General features: G+C 38.2%; 2 protein-coding genes across 9 annotated transcripts in view; both read left to right on the top strand.

Moving 5' to 3' along the window:
• Nucleotides 1–21,188, top strand: part of WASHC3 (WASH complex subunit 3) — a 142,095-nt gene that overhangs the window by 43,582 nt on the left and 77,325 nt on the right. For 6 of the 8 annotated variants that reach the window (XR_009505438.1, XR_009505439.1, XR_009505437.1 and 3 more), the window contains one exon: nt 3,077–3,141. Coding sequence is in view for 5 of the 8 variants with exons in the window: in XM_059936771.1 (XP_059792754.1) it covers nt 3,077–3,141 (65 nt within the window). In the remaining 3 variants the exon portion in view is untranslated. Of the gene's footprint in view, nt 1–3,076; nt 3,142–7,996; nt 8,692–9,377; nt 9,463–21,188 lie in introns of those variants that run through there. The other 2 variants (XM_059936772.1, XM_059936773.1) reach the window with 2 other exon arrangements.
• Nucleotides 9,793–11,114, top strand: LOC132373500 (ankyrin repeat and SOCS box protein 11-like). The gene has a single exon (XM_059936767.1). It carries the CDS (start codon nt 9,793–9,795, stop codon nt 10,642–10,644), a length of 852 nt encoding a protein of 283 aa, XP_059792750.1. The 3' UTR covers nt 10,645–11,114.

The following is a 21,188-nucleotide window of genomic DNA, read 5'->3' as shown; positions in this document are numbered from 1 at the left end:
CAAATTTAACACATCTGATTAGTGTTTCCTCATCTTTTGGGGAAGAGGAGGAGTTGACAAAGAGACTTGATTGCATCTTCTCCCCTTAAAGCTTTATAAGTGAGCTTTCAATAAATGTTTATTTATACATCAAATTAGTCCCCTTTTCAAGTAAATTTGTATTTATTTCTGACATATCCTCTTCTTACTGTTTTGATGTTCTTATCCTGAACTTTGAAATTCACATGTTCTCAATGTTTTTGTGACTTATACACTTCTAGGACTATCATTACATGGTGTTTGTATTGGTATAGAGAAGATGTGTAATATAATCCCAAGAGAGTTCTTGAATTCTGTTTGACCTTTTTGCATAATATGTCCAAGTGAAATTGGACCATTTGCTTATGAAAAGAACATTGACATAGCTATACTTAAGAGTAGAAAGCTCTGAAATCTTTATTTGAAAAGACATTTATTCATATTGTTAAGTATTCATGGCACCATCCCAGCCAAGGCCTTAATCATTTGACTTATCAATGTTTTCTTTCTTTTGGTGATATAAGAAGAGTGAGAATATGATATCTGGCTTCTATCCAGCAGAATTAGTAGTAGATAAGCTCAAATGATTTAATCTGGGCTTATGTGGTAGTAGATAGCACTGATTCCATTAAGTCAGTTAAAATGTATACCTTATTAGATTATTCAAGTGCTATGCACATACTAATATAAAAGCAAGGGCTTCCCTGGTGGCGCAGTGGTTGAGGGTTTGCCTGCCGATGCGGGGGACACGGGTTCGAGCCCTGGTCTGGGAGGATCCCACATGCCACGGAGCGACTAGGCCCGTGAGCCACAACTGCTGAGCCTGCGCATCTGGAGCCTGTGCTCCGCAACAAGAGAGGCCGCGATGGTGAGAGGCCCGCGCACCGCGATGAAGAGTGGCCCCCACTTGCCGCAGCTAGAGAGAGCCCTCGCACGGAAACAAGGACCCAACACAGCCATAAATAAATAAATAAATAAATAAAATTTAAAAATAATAATAATAATTTTTAAAAAAAAAGCGAAATAAGAGCTATTTTAAATAATGAGCCATCTAAGAGGAGGCTTTTTTTCTTGGCTTCTATTTTTTATTTTTGCCAGTTTTATTGAGAAATAATTGACATACATCACTGAAAAGTTTAAGGTGTACAGCATGATGGTTTGATTCACGTATATTGTGAAATGATCACCACAGTAGGTTTAGTTAATATCCATCACCTAAAAAAAATAATAATAATAAATAAATAAATAAATAAATAAATATCCATCACCTCATATAGATACAATAAAAAGAAAAGAAAAAAAAATTCACCTGTGATGAGAACTCGCAGGATCTACTCTGTTAACACTGCTGTATGATATCAGGAAAAGTTATCTATCGTCATCATGTTGTACATTACATCCCTAGTACTTACTTATTTTATAACTAAGTTTGTACCTTTTGACCATCTTCCTCCAATTCCTCCTACCCCCACCCTCTGCCTCTGGTAACCACAAGTCTGATCTCTTTTTCTATGAGTTTGGTTTTTTTGTTTTGTTTTGTTTTTAGATTCCATATATAAGTGAGATCGAACAGTATTTGTCTTTCTCTGTCTGACTTATTTCACCTAGCATTATGCCTTCAAGATCCACCCATGTTGTCACAAACGGTAGGATTTTCCTGTTTTTTTATGGCTGAATAATATTCCATTGTGTATATATATACTCTTTATCCATTCATCCTTCAGTGGACACCTAGGTTGTTTCCATGTCTTGGCTATTGTAAACAGTGCTGCTAATATGGGGATGCAGACATCTTTTCAAGTTGGTGTTTCTGGGTTTTTTGGATATACTCCCAGAACTGGAATTGCTGAATCATATGGTAGTTCTAGTTTTAATTTTTTGAGAAAACTTCATACTGTTTTCCACAGTGGCTGTACCAACTTACAATCTCACAAACAGTGCGCAGGGTTTTCTCTTCTCCACATCCATGCCAGCATTTGTTATCTCTTGTCTTTTGATCATGGCCATTCTAACAGGCATGAGGTGATATCTCATTGTGATTTTAATTCACATTTCCCTAGTGACTAGTGATGTTGAGCATCTTTTCATGTATCTGTTGACCATTCATATATCTTCTTTGGAAAAATGTCTATTCAGGTTCTTTGCCCTTTTTTTAATTGAATTATTTGGTTTTTTGCTCGAATTGTATGAGTTCTTTATATATTTTGGATATTAACCTCTTACCAGATATATGGTTTGCAAATATTTTTTCCCATTTCATAGGTTGTCTTCCCACTTTTTTTTTTAATAAATTTATTTACTTTATTTATTTTATTTATTTTATTTTTGGCTGCATTGGGTCTTTGTTGCTGCGCACGGGCTTTCTCTAGTTGCGGCGAGTGGGGGCTACTCTTCGTTGCTGTGAGTGGGCTCTGATCGCGGTGGCTTCTCTTGTTGCAGAGCACAGGCTCTAGGTGCACAGGCTCAGGAGTTGTGGCACATGGGCTTAGTTGCTCCGCAGCATGTGGGATCTTCCATACCAGGGCTTGAACCCGTGTCCCCTGCACTGGCAGACGGATTCTTAACCACTGCACCACCAGGGAAGCCCAGTTTTCCCACTTTGTTGATGGTTTCTTTTGCTGTGTAGCTTTGTAGCTACGTGTAGCTTGATGTAGTCTCACTTGTTTATTTTTTACTTTGTCTCTTAATGCTTTAGGTATGATTTCCATAATATCATTACTAGACCCATGTCAAGGAGCTTTCTTTCTATGTTTTCTTCTAGGAGTTTCATAGTTTCAGGTCGTTCATTTAAGTCTTTAATCCATTTCAAGTTAATTTTTATGAGTGGTACAAGATATAGGGGTCAAGTTTTATTCTTTTATGTGTGAATATCCAATTTTCCCAGCACCATTTATTGAAGAGACTGTTTTCTCCATTGAGTATTCTTGGCTCTCTTGTCAAATATTTGTTGCTTGGGTTTATTTCTGGGCTTTCGATTCTGTTCCATTGGTTTATTTGTCTGTTTTTATGAAGGAGGTATATTTAATTATTGAATTATTATCTTGTGTTCTTTGCTTAGGGTGTTCCAGTCATGGCAATAAGAAACAAAATGATATCAGAAGGACTAGACCCAGATCTTCTTGAGTAAGTAATTCTTCTAATATAATGATATTACTGCCAAGATGCTGAGTTTATCAGTGATAATAAAAATATTTCAAGCTCTATATGTTTTTCCTATACAGTGTTTTATGGTTGAGGAGACCACCTTCTTAAACAGTGCCTCTGCTATGTTTAAAAAGTGAAAAATCTATGCTATGCTACTAAAACTAGCCTTAAGACATTTTAGGAGTAGTTTTAATAGATTAATGATGAATCTGTATATGCAAAAGGGATGGAATTTGATGACAGTTTTGTTGCACAGCAGTAGTGTCCACAAGAAGCAGTGCTCTTTTTCTTCCCATGCTACTTTTTTCCTCTCTCCTTCCCTCCTTCCCTCCATCTCTCTCTCTCTCTCTCTCTCTCTCTCTCTTGAATTATCTATAGTTTTTTATTTAAGACCTTAGTGTATAGGAAATTTACTCTACATGATCTAGGTTGAGCCAGATGGGGAAATAAACAGAGTAACTCTAAGTCCACAGTAATGGTTATTAGAAACTAGATATTGTTTTGTGTGAGTTTTATAAAAAAATTTTTGAGAAATGCTGAAAATTTGTGGCTCAGAAATTTGACAGTAATTTACTCCATCCAGGCAAAGCTCATCCTGGGTAAAATATATCGTAATGGATTATTCAGAACTCGTCTCCTTTGCAAGTATCTAGACACTTGTAAAGAGTCTTTCCAGTTTGGGATTTTAGTTCACCCCAATGTATTTAGCTATGGTAGCTATGCAGGCATTCATACTGTACTAGCAGTATACTTTGGAATTTTTCTTGGCTCTCAGCCCTTCAAGAAAATGTATGCATTTTTTCCCTCATATATGCAATCTTTTCCTCATGTTTTATCTTTCAAAATATGAAATTTAAGAATTTTTTAGAAGTCTGCAAGAACAGATTTCCCACATGTATCTCCATTTAGTATGTATTTCAGTAGCAAACAGTTCAAGTACAATGGTATAATTGGTAATTTGAACTAAAGCATCTCCAGGATATTTGGCATTTGCTCTGGAAATTGTTTCTGACACACTTTAAAAGCAGATGGATTGTGACATATACTTTAATGTGACTTGAACATATGGGTCCAATCCATTTTGGTACTCATTGGAATATATGTTATAAATATATTTAACATTGACTATGACCTCTTTTTTGCTTCTGGAAATACACAGTAGACCTTCTATACTAACAGAGAGCTAAAATGACCTTTAAAATCATGATTTTTCTCTCTAGAGAAAATGTAATAAATGGAAAACTTAACAGCCCTATAAGCAGCCCTATAAGCCCTATAATCCAATCCCTTTACCCCCTACCGGCTTCACTTCATCCCCTGCCGAGCCTAAACCTACTTCGTTATCCTTTACTTCAACCATCTACCCACACTAGCAACTTGAAAGTCACCCTTGATTCTGCCCTCCTCTCTACCCCTTAACATGTCGTCACTGTGATTTTCTCTTTTTTAATCTCTCACATCTGACCACATGCCTCCATGCCATTGCTGTTTAGTTCAAGCCCTCATCGTTTTTCACCTGAATTATTATAATAACTCCTGATTGGTTTTCCTATTCTCTTTCAATCTGTCACTAAAAACTTAGTGGATCTCTTCATATAGTTCATCTGTTCATACATACAAATCTTTCTGTGATTCTCCACTGCCTTTAACATATAGCCTAACATCTTAGAATTGCAAATAAATGCTTTTATCATCAAGACTCTAGCTTCATTTCTTGCCATTCATCCCTACTTCCCTATCTCCTGCAGCTGTAGCAAACTACTGGCAGTTCTCTGAATGTATCATTATCCTGGTGTCTTTGAATGTTTGTATTCCTCCCCATAGAACTTCCTTCCCCCATCTTAAATGGCCAGGCTGACTTCATATTCTTAAAGAGTCCATTTAGGTATCCAGTGGTTAAGAATCCGACTTCCAATGCAGGGGACGGGGGTTTGATCCCTGGTCAGGGAACTAAGATCCCACATGCCGTGGGGCAACTAAGCCCATGTACCACAACTACTGAGCCCAAGTGCCACAACTAGAGAGCCTGTGTGCCACAACTACAGAGCCCACGTGCTCTGGAGCCTGCCACAACTACTGAGCCCATGCACCTCAACTACTGAGCCTGCACGCTCTGGAGCCTGCACGCCACAACTAGAGAGAAGCCTGCGCGCTGTGACAAAAGATCCTGCGTGCCACAACTAAGACCCAACGCAGCCAAAAATAAATAAATAAATATTAAAAAAGAAAAAAAGAAGTCCATGGATGACAACCAAGGGGAGAACCTCCAGGACCCCCAATACTTCCTTGATGTATCTCACTTAGCAAGTTTGAGGGCATGTCATTGTCTGTAAACGTTGAGAAACATTCAGTTGCAAAGTGGTGCCAAGTTTTAGGGTAGAATTCCAGTAACAGTTAACATTGTCTTAACAGAAAAGCTGTTCCTCAACCACAGCCTGGAGCCTGAATTCTGACCCATTACCTCATAAGTACATGCCATTGGTCACAAGGGGCGCTGGTTGGAATAGGGTGACTCACTGTAACCTATCACCACTACCACTAGAAAACCAGCTCCCACTACATTTAGCTAGATATAAGTGGAATCAATCACCTTGTTAAGGAGGAATTCTGACACTTTGGGAATCATGTTTACATAAAAGTTAAGGAACCTCGCCTTGAGGGGAAAGTCTGAGATGATAAAGGAGAAGAAAATGTACCATCCAAGGAAAGAATGAACTTTTATTTAGAATCTTATGTATATATTTAGCCTCAGCCAAGAGCTTTCAGTAAAGACTGTTCTTTTGTCTTTTAAGGTATAAACATACACTTTTTCTATTAGCTTTAGGTAGTAAGACAGATTCATATTACTGTAAGAAGAAATAGTCTAGATCTGTTTGCACTGAGCAAAGAGCAAAACTGAGGTTAATATAGAAATAAATACTGATCAGAAAATACATTGTTACTCAGTTGGCTTGTGTATATAACAGTTTGGAAGCTGACAGTACGTAATTTTGCTATGTTTTTTTTGGTTTATTTTTTAACATCTTTATTGGAGTATAATTGCTTTACAATGTTGTGTTAGTTTCTGCTGTATAGCAAAGTGAATCAGCTATATATATACATATTTCCCCATATACCTTCCCTCTTGCTTCTCCCTCCCACCCTCCCTATCCCGCCCCTCTAGGTGGTCACAAAGCACCAAGCTGATCTCCCTGTGCTATGTGGCTGCTTCCCACTAGCTATCTATTTTACATTTGGTAGTGTATATATGTCCATGCCAGTCTCTCACTTCGTCCCAGCTTACCCTTCCCCGTCCCCATGTCTTCAAGTCCATTCTCTACGTCTGCATCTTGATTCCTGAGGTGGATGGACCTAGAGTCTGTCATACAGAGTGAAGTAAGTCAGAAAGAGAAAAACAAATACTGTATGCTAACACATATATATGGAATCTAAAAAAAATGGTTCTGATGAACCTAGGGAGAGTACATAATTTTGAACCTAGGGAGAGTATCAGTTTACATGATAAGGGAGAAGAGAGCCTGGCTATCTTCCTTCAAAAATGACTATCGGGGCTTCCCTGGTGGCGCAGTGGTTGAGAGTCTGCCTGCCAGTGCAGGGGACACGGGTTCGAGCCCTGGTCCGGGAAGATCCCACATGCCACGGAGCAACTAAGCCCGTGCGCCACAACTACTGAGCCTGCGCGTCTGGAGCCTGTGCTCCGCAACAGGAGAGGCCGCGATGGTGAGAGGCCCGCGCACCGCGATGAAGAGTGGCCCCCGCTCGCCGCAACTAGAGAAAGCCCTCGCACAGAAACGAAGACCCAACACAGCCAAAAATAAATAAATTAAAAAAAAAAAAAAAAAAATGACTATCACTGAATTTTAGAAAGTCTATAAAACTGAAGAAAATGCCTGATAATTACCAAATAAATAGTATTAGTTAGCTACTTCTGAGTGATTATTTAATATTCTTAAAAATCCAAGTTTTTGAAAATAACAATAGTGCATATATAACCAAGAATTAGTTCTGTTTAGCTTGAAAAAATTAGTAAAAAAAAAAAAGAAAGAAAAAAAATGCTGTGAAATCAAAAGATATGTGAAAGAGTATCTTTTTCACCATCATACTCAAAAGAGTTTAAGGGGAAAGAAAATGGAAAATTTTAAGTTTTATCTGTTTTAGAAATATAGAACAGGTAAATCATGCCATATAAATTTTTTCAATCAATGCCTAGATTTTTCTTACCAGAAAAAAAAAATGTTTCTCCCTATCCTGTTCTATGCTTACATTTATGTCCCATAACTAAGGTTACTATTATTACCTAGTAATTACTACTTTTACTACTCCAACATAAATAGACTAGCCTCTGGACCTGTCCATGAAGAGACGAAATTCATGATGGTTAAGGCTCAGGCTAAGGCAGACTTTAGAAATGGTCTGCTTGCTGGGGTCCGGATTCTGCCCTGCCACTTTCTAGCTATATGACCCTGGACTAATTACCTAATCTGTTCATCAGTTTCCTCGTCAGTAAATGGGGAATAGAAGAGTTGACCCCTTATAGAGTTGTTCAGACTAAGTAAGAGAATGATGTAAGCACTTAGCACAGCTCTGGACAAGCAGTAAATGTTAAGTAAATGTTAGTTGTGATTTATGAATGTTTTAACGCAGGAATCTGTAGCAAGTTCTAAACAATTGGATTTACCAGGCTTTTGGATCCCAACTTGTTTAGAGTCCTGTCGTTGCCTGTATACCACGGTGTCCTCAACAAAGACATATTTAACGTACACAGAGTAATTATCCTTTTGAGTTATACTCTCTGTTTTCCCAAACTGAAAAATCTATATTTTAAACTTTGTAGTAAAGAACAGACTTCTGGGGCTTCCCTGGTGACGCAGTGGTTAAGAATCCTCCTGCCAATGCAGGGGACACGGGTTCGAGCCCTGGTCCGGGAAGATCCCACATGCTGCGGAGCCACTAAGCCCATGCACCACAACTACTGAGGCTGCACTCTAGAGCCCGTGAGCCACAACTACTGACCCCGTGTGCCACAACTACTGAAGCCTGCGCACCTAGAGCCTGTGCTCAGCAGAAAGAGAAGCCACCACAATGAGAATCCCGTGCACTGCAACAAAGAGTAGTCCCTGCTCACCGCAACTAGAGAAAGCCTGCATGCAGCAACGAAGACCCAACACAGCCAAGAATAAATAAGTAAAATAAATACAAAAAATAAAAAAATAAAGAACAGACTTCTGAAATTGAAATTTAACTGGTCACACTCTTAATATTAGTAGGAGGGTGCAGTTTGTAGCATACTGATTTGGCTAAAGAAAGCAAGTTACTTTCAGGCTTTAAACAGAACCAGCTCAGTTGGCATTTGTCCTGGACTTATCTATTCAAAATACATTTATACCCTCCTCCCAGCCTGTGGAATGACCATGATTATGGTTGCCAGAAATAGAAATAACCACCTCAGCCTTATCACTGAGACAAGAGGAGATTTATTAGTGTTAACCAAACAGACACTGGAAAACAAGAAAACTTAATTATATTTAAGGCATATCCAGCAGATTTTCATGCCCTCTAATGGAATACCTTATCTGCCAATGATCTTCGTCTGTCTCCTGCTACAGAACAATATAATGGATTAAAGGTTGGGTTTTGGCTGGTTAAGGATAGAATTGATCTCAATTCCCCGACTGAACAATTCCAAAAATAGTTTTTTTTGTTTTTTTGTCTTTAATATTTATTTTATTTATTTATTTGGCTGCACCGGGTCTTAGTTGTGGCATGGGGGATCTTCTTTGCAGCATGCAGGATCTTTAGTTGCGGCATGGAGGATCTTTATTGGCAGCACGCGGGATCTTTTAGTTGCGACATGCGGGATCTAGTTCCCTGACCGGGGATTGAACCTGGGCCCCCTGCATTGGGAGCATGGAGTCTTGACCACTGGACCACCAGGGAAGTCCCCCAAAATAGGTTTTTTCACTCGTTCCATTTTTTTAGTTTTTGCTGAGCTGGGATTCCATTCAGGGTAATTACCAGTCCTTGACCACTGGCGGCAGACTGACTAGAAAGTATAGGACAGAAAAAAACAATGTCAGAAAATTGTGATTAGTCCACTGTTAGAGACCTTGATCACAAGAGTAAGAAATAATAAAAATATCAAAGAGGTGGTGTTAAAAAGCGGTTGTGGGTCTTCCCTGGTGGCTCAGTGGTTAAGAATCTGCCTGCCAATGCAGGTGACACGGGTTCGAGCCCTGGTCTGGGAAGATCCCACATGCCGCGGAGCAACTAAGCCCATGCCCCACAACTACTGAGCCTGTGCTCTAGAGCCCACGAGCCACAACTACTGAGCCCGTGTGCCACAACTACTGAAGCCCACATGCCTAGAGCCTGTGCCCCGCAACGAGAAGCCGTCGCAATGAGAAGCCCACGCACCGCAACGAAGAGTAGCCCCTGCTTGCTGTAACTAGAGAAAAAGCCCGCGCGCAGCAACAAAAGACCCAACGCAGACAAAACTAAAATAAATAAATTTATTTAAAAAAAAAAAAGAATCAGTTGTGGTCTTCCAGTGTCTACCAAGCAAGAGATAGAGAGTTGTTGGGAAGTAAAGAACCCCAAGATAAACAGCAGAAACCCATCTTACCAGCCAGGATGGCTGGCTTTCTTTTTCTTTATGCTATTAGACATTACATTGTTTCTCTGGCTGTGGGAATCTGCCACAGAGTCCCACAAAGGGCGGGACATACCTGTCTTGATGGACATTCAGAAATGGAAAGACCGACCCGCCGTGGGGTGCACAGGCCTGGCCCCATCGGCGCCCATATTCTTGGATGGTCGGGAAGACACTGCTGGTTACCCCTCTCTTCAGCCTCCATGTCCCTGTGCCAACGTTTAGATAAGGTCAATGGGGTGACAGTTCACGGAGCCACGCCCCTCTTCAGTGCTTGCTGCAGTGGCAGCACTGCGTGCGTCAACGTGCTGCTGGAGTTTGGAGCCAAGGCCCTGCTCGAGGTGCACCTGGCTTCACCCATCCACGAGGCAGTAAAGAGAGGTAATAGAGAATGCATGGAGATTCTGCTGGCAAATAACGTTAACATTGACCAGGAAGTGCCTCACCTTGGAACTCCCCTGTATGTGGCTTGCACCTATCAGAGGCTAGACTGTGTGAAGAAGCTTCTAGAATTAGGAGCCAATGTTGACCACGGCCAGTGGCTGGACACCCCCCTCCATGCCACCATGAAGCAGAACAGTGTGGAAATCATCCACCTGCTGATAGACTACGGGGCTAACCTCAAGTGCAGAAACGCTCAGGGCAAAAGTGCGCTTGATCTGGCAGCTCCGAAAAGCGGCGTGGAGCAGGTGCTCCTGCTCCGGAAAGGCCCGCCTGCTCTTTCCCAGCTGTGCCGCCTGTGTGTCCGGAAGTGCTTGGGTCGCGTCTGTCATCAGACCATCCACAAACTGTATCTGCCGGAGCCCCTGGAAAAATTCCTCCTATACCAGTAGTCCCAACTGTCCACAGGAAGATACTTGGAAATAAACAGGTTGTTGCTTGCTGTACCCAGGGTACCTAGTGTAACACCCAACAGCTAGACTCTCAAATGAGCTAAGCTACTTAGAGCACATCCCTGATGGACTGGCACATGTGGGGAATGAAAACTCCTGGTTAGTTTAATGTTCTCTTTAACCAAGGGGCAATCAGAAACTTTTCTGTTTTTAGCTCTTGTTGTTAAGAAACTTTAAAAAATTGTGAAGTAGGGTGAAATTAATAGGCTGTTTTTCAAGATTCATGATCTTCGATTATCTAAGGATCACCGTTCTGAATAGCGTGTAGACACGTATAAATCTGGGTGGATAAGATTAGGATGAATATAAGTATTCCAAGATGGGTTCCTGATTTAGTTCTTCCCTTCTTCCCCCTTTCTTTCTTTCCTTCCATGAATAAATCTCTGCATGAAAGTTTTTTTTTAAATAAAAAAATTTTTTTAATTAATTAATTAATTAATTTTTTTTAAAAAAAGAAAGAAATGGAAAGACCAAGGTATGTGTAGTTTGAGTAAATGTAATGCCAAAGTAAGTCTTACTGGTTACTATGTAATAGCAAAGTCAAAATTGTCTTTTTTTTTTTTTAACTACCCCAAATGTCTCTATATAGTCACTGCAATCTCAGTTCAGGAATTCAGTGTTTTGCTATTTCCTTAAGACCACTTATTGCCATTGCATAGAGCTCTGAGAACAACACTAATTGACAAGTATCATGTGATGTTAAAACTTTGTATGTGCTCTAGTTGATATTGAAAAGTGATTTGAATGGTAACTATTGCACCCTCTCCCCACAATCCTCCTACTCAGCAATAGTTTTACTAACAATGTTTTTGGCACTTAATCTGCTTTAAATTCAACTGTTTTAAATTTAAAGAAAATGAAAAATATCTTTAAGCTATTTACCTACATAAATAAATGTTTTTCGAAAGAATGTTTATGATGTTTGGTGTCCTTAAAGTGGCTGTGGTTTTAAACACAAATATAAATATCTCTTTAATGAAAACAAATCAGACCAATGATATTTGTATTTTAAGACTCATTTTATGTACAGGATCAGAAAAACTAACTCAAACTAGCTTAAGCAAAGAGGGAAGTTACTGAGTCACATACCTAAGAAGTCTAAGTAGGACAGAACGAGGGGCGCAGCGCCAGCAGTACTGGCTGGCTGGTGCTCCCTCTCGCCTGGCACCTCTGTCCACCTTCACTCCTTGGCATAATCATCCACTTCTCTCCTACTGCTGATGAGCTTCCTCCTGGAAAACAAGGAATTCGCAAATAATATTTGCTTTATATGGTAAATGGCTATAATATTGCTAGTTTTTGCCAACTGAAAGGAAAGAGAGCCCCTTTTCCATAATCCAAGGCTCATTTCTGGGGAAGCATTCTGATTGTCCGTGCTTGGGTTTTGAGCACTCCCTTGAATTGATCTCTTTCCAGGTAAAGAGATTCTTCTGACCTGCCAGGCCTGGATTATGTGACTGTAACAAAGAAAGAGTATAAGGAAAGGATGAGGGCAATAGGGATTGTGGTTGATAGTCTTATTTATTCCCATAAATGGGAGGAAGGTGACAAATAAAATGCACACAGCATCTGGTATGCTAAAAAGTACTGATTTGTATATGGTTAGTACTTCCTTCTCCTTTCCTTTCTAAATTTTGGCTCACTTTTAGCTGAGGTCAACCTAGTAATTTCTTTGAAAATACTTCTTTTTTAAACAAATTAAACTTAGTAAAGAGTTTAAAGTTATACTTTAAAAAATTTTGCTTTTACTAAGACTTTTATTGATAATCTTGATGCCACAAATTATATAAATATGCTTATTAAAATGTAGCTACGAAGCTAGTGTTTTTTATTGTAACTACTAAAGGTTGAGATTTTAGAAAAATATGCATGATAAATCATGAACATACTTATGACTTTATATATTTTTCTGCATTTTGCTGATGTACTCTTTTTTAGTGATTCACTTATATGTTTAAAATATTGAGAGGATTATGCAGTCTTCATTTTCAGATTTTAGTAATGAAGTGTAGCCAGTAGTTTAAAGTAGCAACCTTTTTAAACATATCTTTAAAACTTCTTTCTATGAAGAAACTTACAACAAACGTTTCATATATATATATAGGGTCAAGCAAGAGCAATTCTGATCATAACATAAAAAGCCAAATTTCTGTTCCCCCTAAGAATATGAATATCCAGTCTGGAAATGATGTTGTGAGTTTTATTATTACATTAACATTTGTAAAGCTTTTATAAGTTATAAAATGCTTTCATATATTACCTCATTTGAGTCTCACGATTTTTGAAGTTTTTCTCTTTTATGTACAAAAGGAACTCTAGTGTGTAGCTTTTCTTTTGTTTTCATAGCAATTCCAATTCAAAATAGCTTTAAATTTCTTTTCTTTTCTTTCTTTATTTTTGGCTGCATTGGGTCTTCGTTGCTGTGCACGGGCTTTCTCTAGTTGCGGTGAGTAGGGGCTGCTCTTCGTTGCAGTGCATGGGCTTCTCATTGCGGTGGCTTCTCTTGTTGCAGAGCACGGACTCTAGGTGTGTGGGCTTCAGTAGTTGTGGTGCACGGGCCCAGTAGTTGTGGCACACGGGCTTAGTTGCTCCGTGGCATGTGGGATCTTCCCGGACCAGGGCTCGAACCCGTGTCCCCTGCACTGGCAGACGGATTCTTAACCACTGCGCCACCAGGGAAGCCCTAAATTTATTTTAAAATGAATGAGGGCAAACAAAAAAAGTATTGGTGAGAATATGAACGTTGTGCACTGTGGGTGGGAGTGTAAAATGATGTAACTACTATGGAAAACAGTATGGCAATTTCTCCAAAAATTAGGCATAGAATTACCATTTGATCCAGCAATTCCACTTCTGGTTATATACCCAAAAGAAGTGAAAGCAGGGACTCAAACAGATACTTGTATACTCGTGTTCATAGCAGCGTTTTTCACAATAGCCCAAAGGTGGAAACAACCCAAATGTCCATCCACAAGTGAATGGGTAAACAAAACGTAGTATGTGCATACAATGGAGTATTAGTCATCCTTAAACGGGAAGGAAACTCTGATACATGCTGCAACGTGGATGAATCTTGAAGACATGATAAATAAAATAAGCCAGTCACAAGAAGACAAATATTACATGATTCCACTTATATGAGGTACTTAGAGTAGACAAATTCGTAGAGACAGAAAGTAATGGAGTGTTTGTCAGGGGCTGGAAGGAGAGAGAAATGAAGAGTTATCATTTAATTGGTACAGCATTTCAGTTTTGCAAGATGAAAAGAATTCTGGAGGTGGATAGTGGTGATGATTGCACAACACTGTGAGTATACTCAACACTACTGAACTGTACACTTTAAAATGGTTAAGAGGGTAAATTTTATGTTATGTCTATCATACCACAATAAAAGAAATGAAAAAAAGAAAAAAATGAATGAGGACAGAGAATAACAAGTGTTGACAAGGATATGGAGAAATTTTAACCCTCATATTCTGCTGGTGGAAATGTAAAATGGTGCATCCACTGTGGAAAAAAGTTTGACAGTTCCTCAAAAAGTTAAACATGGAGCTACCATATGACCCAGCAGTTCCACTCCTAGGTTTATACTTGAGTATTGAAAACATACATTCACACAAAAACTTGTACACAGATGTTCCTAGCAGTATTATTCATAACATCCAAAAAGTAGAAATAACCTAATGTTCATCAACTGATGAATGGATAAGCAAAATGTGGTATATCCATGCAATGGAATAATATTCAGCCATAAAAAGGAATGAAGTACTGATAAATACTACAACATGGATGAACCTTGAAAACATTATGCTAAGTGAAAGAAGCCAGACACAAAGGCTGAATATCCTTGATCCTATTTATATGAAATGTCCTGAATAGGCAAATCCATAGACACAGAAAAGTCCATTCATGGTTGTCAGAGGATGAGGGTAAAAGGAAATGGAGAGTGTCTGCTAATTGGTTTTGGGTTTCTTTTTGGAGTAATGAAAATGTTCTGGAATTAGATAGTGGTAATGTTTTCACAACCTTGTGAACATACTAAGAAACACTAATTTGTACAATTTTAAATGGTGAATTTTATGGTATGTGAATTATACCTCAATTAAAAAATAAATGGCTACTTAAGTGTCCATCAACTGATGAATGGTTAAAGAAGATGTAGTATATATGTCCAATGGAATACTACTAAGTTGTACAAAAGAATGAAATTTTGCCATTTGGATGGACTTGAAGGGTATTATGCTAAGTGAAATAAGTCAGGCAGAGAAAGACAAATACTGTATGATATCACTTGTACCTGGAATCTAAAAAACACAACAAACTAGTGAGTATAACAATAAAGAAGCAAACTCACAGTTATAGAGAACAAACTAGTGGTTACCAGTGGGGAGAGAGAAGGGGGAGGGACAATATAGAGGTAGGGGATTAAAAGGTACAAACTATTACATATAACATAAATAAGCTACAAGGATATATTGTACAGCACAGGGTATATAGCCAATATTTTATAATAGCTATAAATGGAGTATAACCTTTAAAAATTGTGAATCACTCCATTGTACACCTGTAATTTATATAATACTGTACATTAACTATACTTCAATTAAAAAAAATGAAATGATTACTTAAGATTCCTAAACTTAGTTGTGTAATTTCAGTGAAAGCTTACATTTCATATAACTTCTCCCCACCCTCCACCTGTTGCCCCTGCCAAATGACCTAATCTCATCTTACTGTTGTACCCAAGTTACTTTACACCCTAGCTACCGAAAGACTTATAGGTCCCAAATGTACTGTGCTGCACCATTCCCATTCTTTTCTTTACTCAGAATACTCTCATCCCCACTTACTCCCACATTTTCTGTTTCTGCCAAATTCATACCCATCCCACACCCCTTCACAAGTGTCTCCGCCTCTCTGAAGTCTTCTGTGACCAACCCTAGTAGAGTGAATTACCTTTTCTTTTCAAACAAGTGTAGTTAGTACAACTATATTTTTGTGTGTCACACTGTATTACAATAATTTGTTTGCATTTCTGTCTCCCCCACTAAATTATCAGCTTCTTCAGAGCAGGAACTGCTTGTTATTCATCTCGTACCTCCAGCACCTAACACAGTTCTTTGCAAGTAGTAGGTGCATGATAGATGAGAATAATAATAGATAACCTTTATTTAATATACTTACTATGTGCCACATATTACTCAGTATACTTTACATTTAGTAATTCATCTTAATCATCGCTATAATCCCATCAGTCAGTTGGGTACACAGTGTGGTTAAATAGCTTCCCCAAAGTTGCTCAACAAGTACATAGTAAGGCAAGGGTTTAAACCCAAGCAATCTAGCTCCAGAATCTGGGTTCTTAACCACTATGCTATATAGCATCGCATATATTAAAAAATGGTTACACACAAAAATTAATTTTATAATTTCCATTCTAGGCCTAAGCTGCTTTTATCATTCTTTTTTTTTAACATCTTAATTGGAGTATAATTGCTTTACAATGGTGTGTTAGTTTCTGCTGTATAACAAAGTGAATTAGTTATACATATACATATGTTCCCATATCTCTTCCCTCTTGCATCTCCTTCCCTCCCACCCTCCCTGTCCCATTCCTCTAGGTGATCACAAAGCACCTGAGCTGATCTCCCTGTGCTATGCGGCTGCTTCCCAGTAGCTATCTATTTTACGTTTGGTAGTGTATATATGTCTATGCCACTCTCTCACTTTGTCACAGCTTACCCTTCCCTCTCACCATATCCTCAAGTCCATTCTCTAGTAGGTCTGTGTCTTTATTCCTGTCTTACCGCTAGGTTCTTCATGACTGTTTTTTTTTTCCCCCTTAGATTCCATATATATGTGTTAGCATACTGTATTTGTTTTTCTGTTTCTGACTTACTTCACTCTGTATGACAGACTCTAACTCCATCCACCTCACTACAAATACCTCCATTTCGTTTCTTTTTATGGCTGAGTAATATTCCATTGTATATATGTGCCACATCTTCTTTATCCATTCATCCGATGATGGACACTTAGATTGCTTCCATGTCCTGGCTATTGTAAATAGAGCTGCAATGAACATTTTGGTACATGACTCTTTTTGAATTATAGTTTTCTCAGGGTATATGCCCAGTAGTGGGATTGCTGGGTCGTATGGTAGTTCTATTTTTAGTTTTGTAAGGAACCTCCATACTGTTCTCCATAGTGGCTGTATCAATTTACATTCCCACCAACAGTGCAAGAGAGTTCCCTTTTCTCCACACCCTCTCCAGCATTTACTGTTTCTAGATTTTTTGATGATGGCCATTCTGACCGGTGTGAGATGATATCTCATTGTAGTTTTGATTTGCATTTCTCTAATGATTAATGATGTTAAGCATTCTTTCATGTGTTTGTTGGCAATCTGTATATCTTCTTTGGAGAAATGTCTATTTAAATCTCCTGCCCATTTTTGGATTGGGTTGTTTGTATTTTTGATATTCAGGTGCATGAGCTGCTTGTATATTTTGGAGATTAATACTTTGTCAGTTGCTTCATTTGCAAATATTTTCTCCCATTCTGAGGGTTGTCTTTTGGTCTTGTTTATGGTTTCCTTTGCTGTGCAAAAGCTTTTAAGTTTCATTAGGTCCCATTTGTTTATTTGTGTTTTTACTTCCATTTCTCTAGGAGCTGGGTCAAAAAGGATCTTGCTATGATTTATATCATAGAGTGTTCTGCCTATGTTTTCCTCTAAGAGTTTGATAGTGTCTGGTCTTACATTTAGGTCTTTAATCCATTTTGAGTTTATTTTTGTGTATGGTGTTAGGGAGTGTTCTAATTTCATACTTTTACATGTAGCTGTCCACTTTTCCCAGCACCACTTATTGAAGAGGCTGTCTTTTCTCCACTGTATATGCTTGCCTCCTTTATCAAAGATAAGGTGACCATATGTGCGTGGGTTTATCTCTGGGCTTTCTATCCTGTTCCATTGATCTATATTTCTGTTTTTGTGCCAGTACCATACTGTCTTGATTACTGAAGCTTTGTAGTATAATCTGAAGTCAGGGAGCCTGATTCCTCCAGCTCCATTTTTCGTTCTCAAGATTGCTTTGGCTATTCGGGGTCTTTTGTGTTTCCATACAAATTGTGAAATTTTTTGTTCTAGTTCTGTGAAAAATGCCAGTGGTAGTTTGATAGAGATTGCATTGAATCTGCAGATTGCTTTGGGTAGTAGAATCATTTTCACAATGTTGATTCTTGCAATCCAAGAACATGGTATATCTCTCCATCTATTTGTATCATCTTTAATTTCTTTCATCAGTGTCTTATAATTTTCTGCATACAGGTCTTTTGTCTCCTTAGGTAGGTTTATTCCTAGATATTTTATTCTTTTTGTTGCAATGGTAAATGGGAGTGTTTTCTTCATTTCACTTTCAGATTTTTCATCATTAGTGTATAGGAATGCAAGAGATTTCTGTGCATTAATTTTGTATCCTGCTACTTTACCAGATTCATTGATTAGCTCTAGTAGTTTTCTGGTAGCATCTTTAGGATTCTCTATGTATAGTATCATGTCATCTGCAAACAGTGACAGTTTTACTTCTTCTTTTCCGATTCGGATTTCTTTTATTTATTTCTCTTCTCTGATTGCTGTGGCTAAAACTTCCAGAACAATGTTGGATAATAGTGGTGAGAGTGGGCAACCTTGTCTTGTTCCTGATCTTAGTGGAAATGGTTTCAGTTTTTCACCATTGAGGGCGATGTTGGCTGTGGGTTTGTCATATATGGCCTTTATTATGTTGAGGAAAGTTCCCTCTGTGCCTACTTTCTGCAGGGCTTTTATCATAAATGGGTGTTGAATTTTGTTGAAAGCTTTCTCTGCATCTATTGAGATGATCATATGGTTTTTCTCCTTCAGTTTGTTAATATGGTGTATCACGTTGATTGATTTGCGTATATTGAAGAATCCTTGCATTCCTGGAATAAACCCCACTTGATCGTGGTGTATGGTCCTTTTAATGTGCTGTTGGATTCCGTTTGCTAGTATTTTGTTGAGGATTTTTGCATCTATGTTCATCAGTGATATTGGCCTGTAGTTTTCCTTTTTTGTGACATCTTTGTCTGGTTTTGGTATCAGGGTAATGGTGGCCTCATAGAATGAGTTTGGGAGTGTTCCTCCCTCTGCAATATTTTGGAAGAGTTTGAGAAGGATAGGTGTTAGCTGTTCTCTAAATATTTGATAGAATTCACCTGTAAAGCCATCTGGTCCTGGGCTTTTGTTTGTTGGAAGATTTTTAATCACAGTTTCAATTTCAGTGCTTGTGATTGGTCTGTTCATATTTTCTATTTCTTCCTGGTTCAGTCTCGGTAGGTTGTGCATTTCTAACAATCTGTCCATTTCTTCCAGGTTGTCCATTTTATTGGCATAGAGTTGCTTGTAGTAATCTCTCATGATCGTTTGTATTTCTGCAGTGTCACTTGTTACTTCTCCTTTTTCATTTCTAATTCTATTGATTTGAGTCTTCTCCCTTTTTTTCTTGATGAGTCTGGCTAATGTTTTATCAATTTTGTTTATCTTCTCGAAGAACCAGCTTTTAGTTTTATTGATCTTTGCTATCATTTCCTTCATTTCTTTTTCATTTATTTCCGATCTGATCTTTATGATTTCTTTCCTTCTGCTAACTTGGGGGTTTTTTTGTTCTTTCTCTAATTGCTTTAGGTGCAAGATTCGGTTGTTTTTTTGAGGTGTTTCCTGTTTCTTAACGTAGGATTGTATTGCTATAAACTTCCCTCTTAGAACTGCTTTTGCTGCATCCCATAGGTTTTGGGTCGTCGTGTCTCCATTGTTATTTGTTTCTAGGTATTTTTTGATTTCCCCTTTGATTTCTTCAGTGATCACTTCGTTATTAAGTAGTGTATTGTGTAGCCTCCATCTGTTTGTATTTTTTACAGATCTTTTCCTGTAATTGATATCTAGTCTCATAGCGTTGTGGTCGGAAAAGATACTTGATACGATTTCAGTTTTCTTAAATTTACCAAGGCTTGATTTGTGACCCAAGATATGATCTATCCTGGAGAATGTTCCATGAGCACTTGAGAAAAATGTGTATTCTGTTGTTTTTGGTTGGAATGTCCTATAAATATCAATTAAGTCCATCTTGTTTAATGTATCATTTAAAGCTTGTGTTTCCTTATTTATTTTCATTTTGGATGATCTGTCCATTGGTGAAAGTGGGGTGTTAAAGTCCTCTACTATAATTGTGTTACTGTCGATTTCCCCTTTTATGGCTGTTAGTGTTTGCCTTATGTATTGAGGTGTTCCTATGTGGGGTGCACAGATATTTACAATTGTTATATCTTCTTCTTGGATCGATCCCTTGATCATTATGTAGTGTCCTTCTTTGTCTCTTGTAATAGTCTTTATTTTAAAGTCTATTTTGTTTGATATGAGAACTGCTACTCCAGCTTTCTTTTGATTTCCATTTGCATGGAACATCTTCTTCCATCCCCTCACTTTCAGTCTGTATGTGTCTCTGGGTCTGAAGTGGGTCTCTTGTAGACAGCATATATATGGGTCTTGTTTTTGTATCCATTCAGCCAGTCTGTGTCTTTTGGTGGGAGCATTTAATCCATTTACATTTAAGGTAATTCTCGATATGTATGTTCCTATTCCCATTTTCTTTAATGTCTTGGGTTTGTTATTGTAGGTGTTTTCCTTCTCTTGTGTTTCTTGTCTAGAGAAGTTCCTTTAGCATTTGTGGTAAAGCTGGTTTGGTGGTGCTGGACTCTCTCAGCTTTTGCTTGTCTGTAAAGGTTTTAATTTCTCCATCAAATCTGAATGAGATCTTTGCAGGGTAGAGTTATCTTGGTTGTACGTTTTTCTCCTTCATCACTTTAAATATGTCCTGCCACTCCTTTCTGGCTTGCAGAGTTTCTGCTGAAAGATCAGCTGTTAACCTTATGGGGATTCCCTTGTGTGTTATTTATTGTTTTTCCCTTGCTGCTTTTAATATGTTTTCTTTATATTTAATTTTTGATAGTTTGATTAATATGTGTCTTGGCATGTTTCTCCTTGGGTTTATCCTGTATGGGACTCTCTGTGCTTCCAGGACTTGATTAACTATTTCCTTTCCCATATTAGGGAAGTTTTCAACTATAATCTCTTCAAATATTTTCTCAGTCCCTTTCTTTTTCTCTTCTTCTTCTGGGACCCCTATAATTCGAATGTTGGTGCGTTTAATCTTGTCCCAGAGGTCTTTGAGACTGTCCTCAGTTCTTTTCATTCTTTTTTCTTTATTCTGCTCTGCAGTAGTTATTTCCACTATTTTATCTTCCAGGTCACTTATCCGTTCTTCTGCCTCAGTTATTCTGCTATTGATCCCTTCTAGAGTATTTTTAATTTCATTTATTGTGTTGTTCATCGTTGCTTGTTTACTCTTTAGTTCTTCTAGGTCCTTGTTAAATGTTTCTTGCATTTTGTCTATTCTATTTCCAAGATTTTG

Source organism: Balaenoptera ricei, chromosome 10, assembly GCF_028023285.1.
Source record: "Balaenoptera ricei isolate mBalRic1 chromosome 10, mBalRic1.hap2, whole genome shotgun sequence".
Classification (NCBI taxonomy): Eukaryota; Metazoa; Chordata; class Mammalia; order Artiodactyla; family Balaenopteridae; genus Balaenoptera; species Balaenoptera ricei.
The sequence above is the reverse complement of the archived record's forward strand: the minus strand, read 5'-3'. Positions and strand labels throughout refer to the sequence as shown.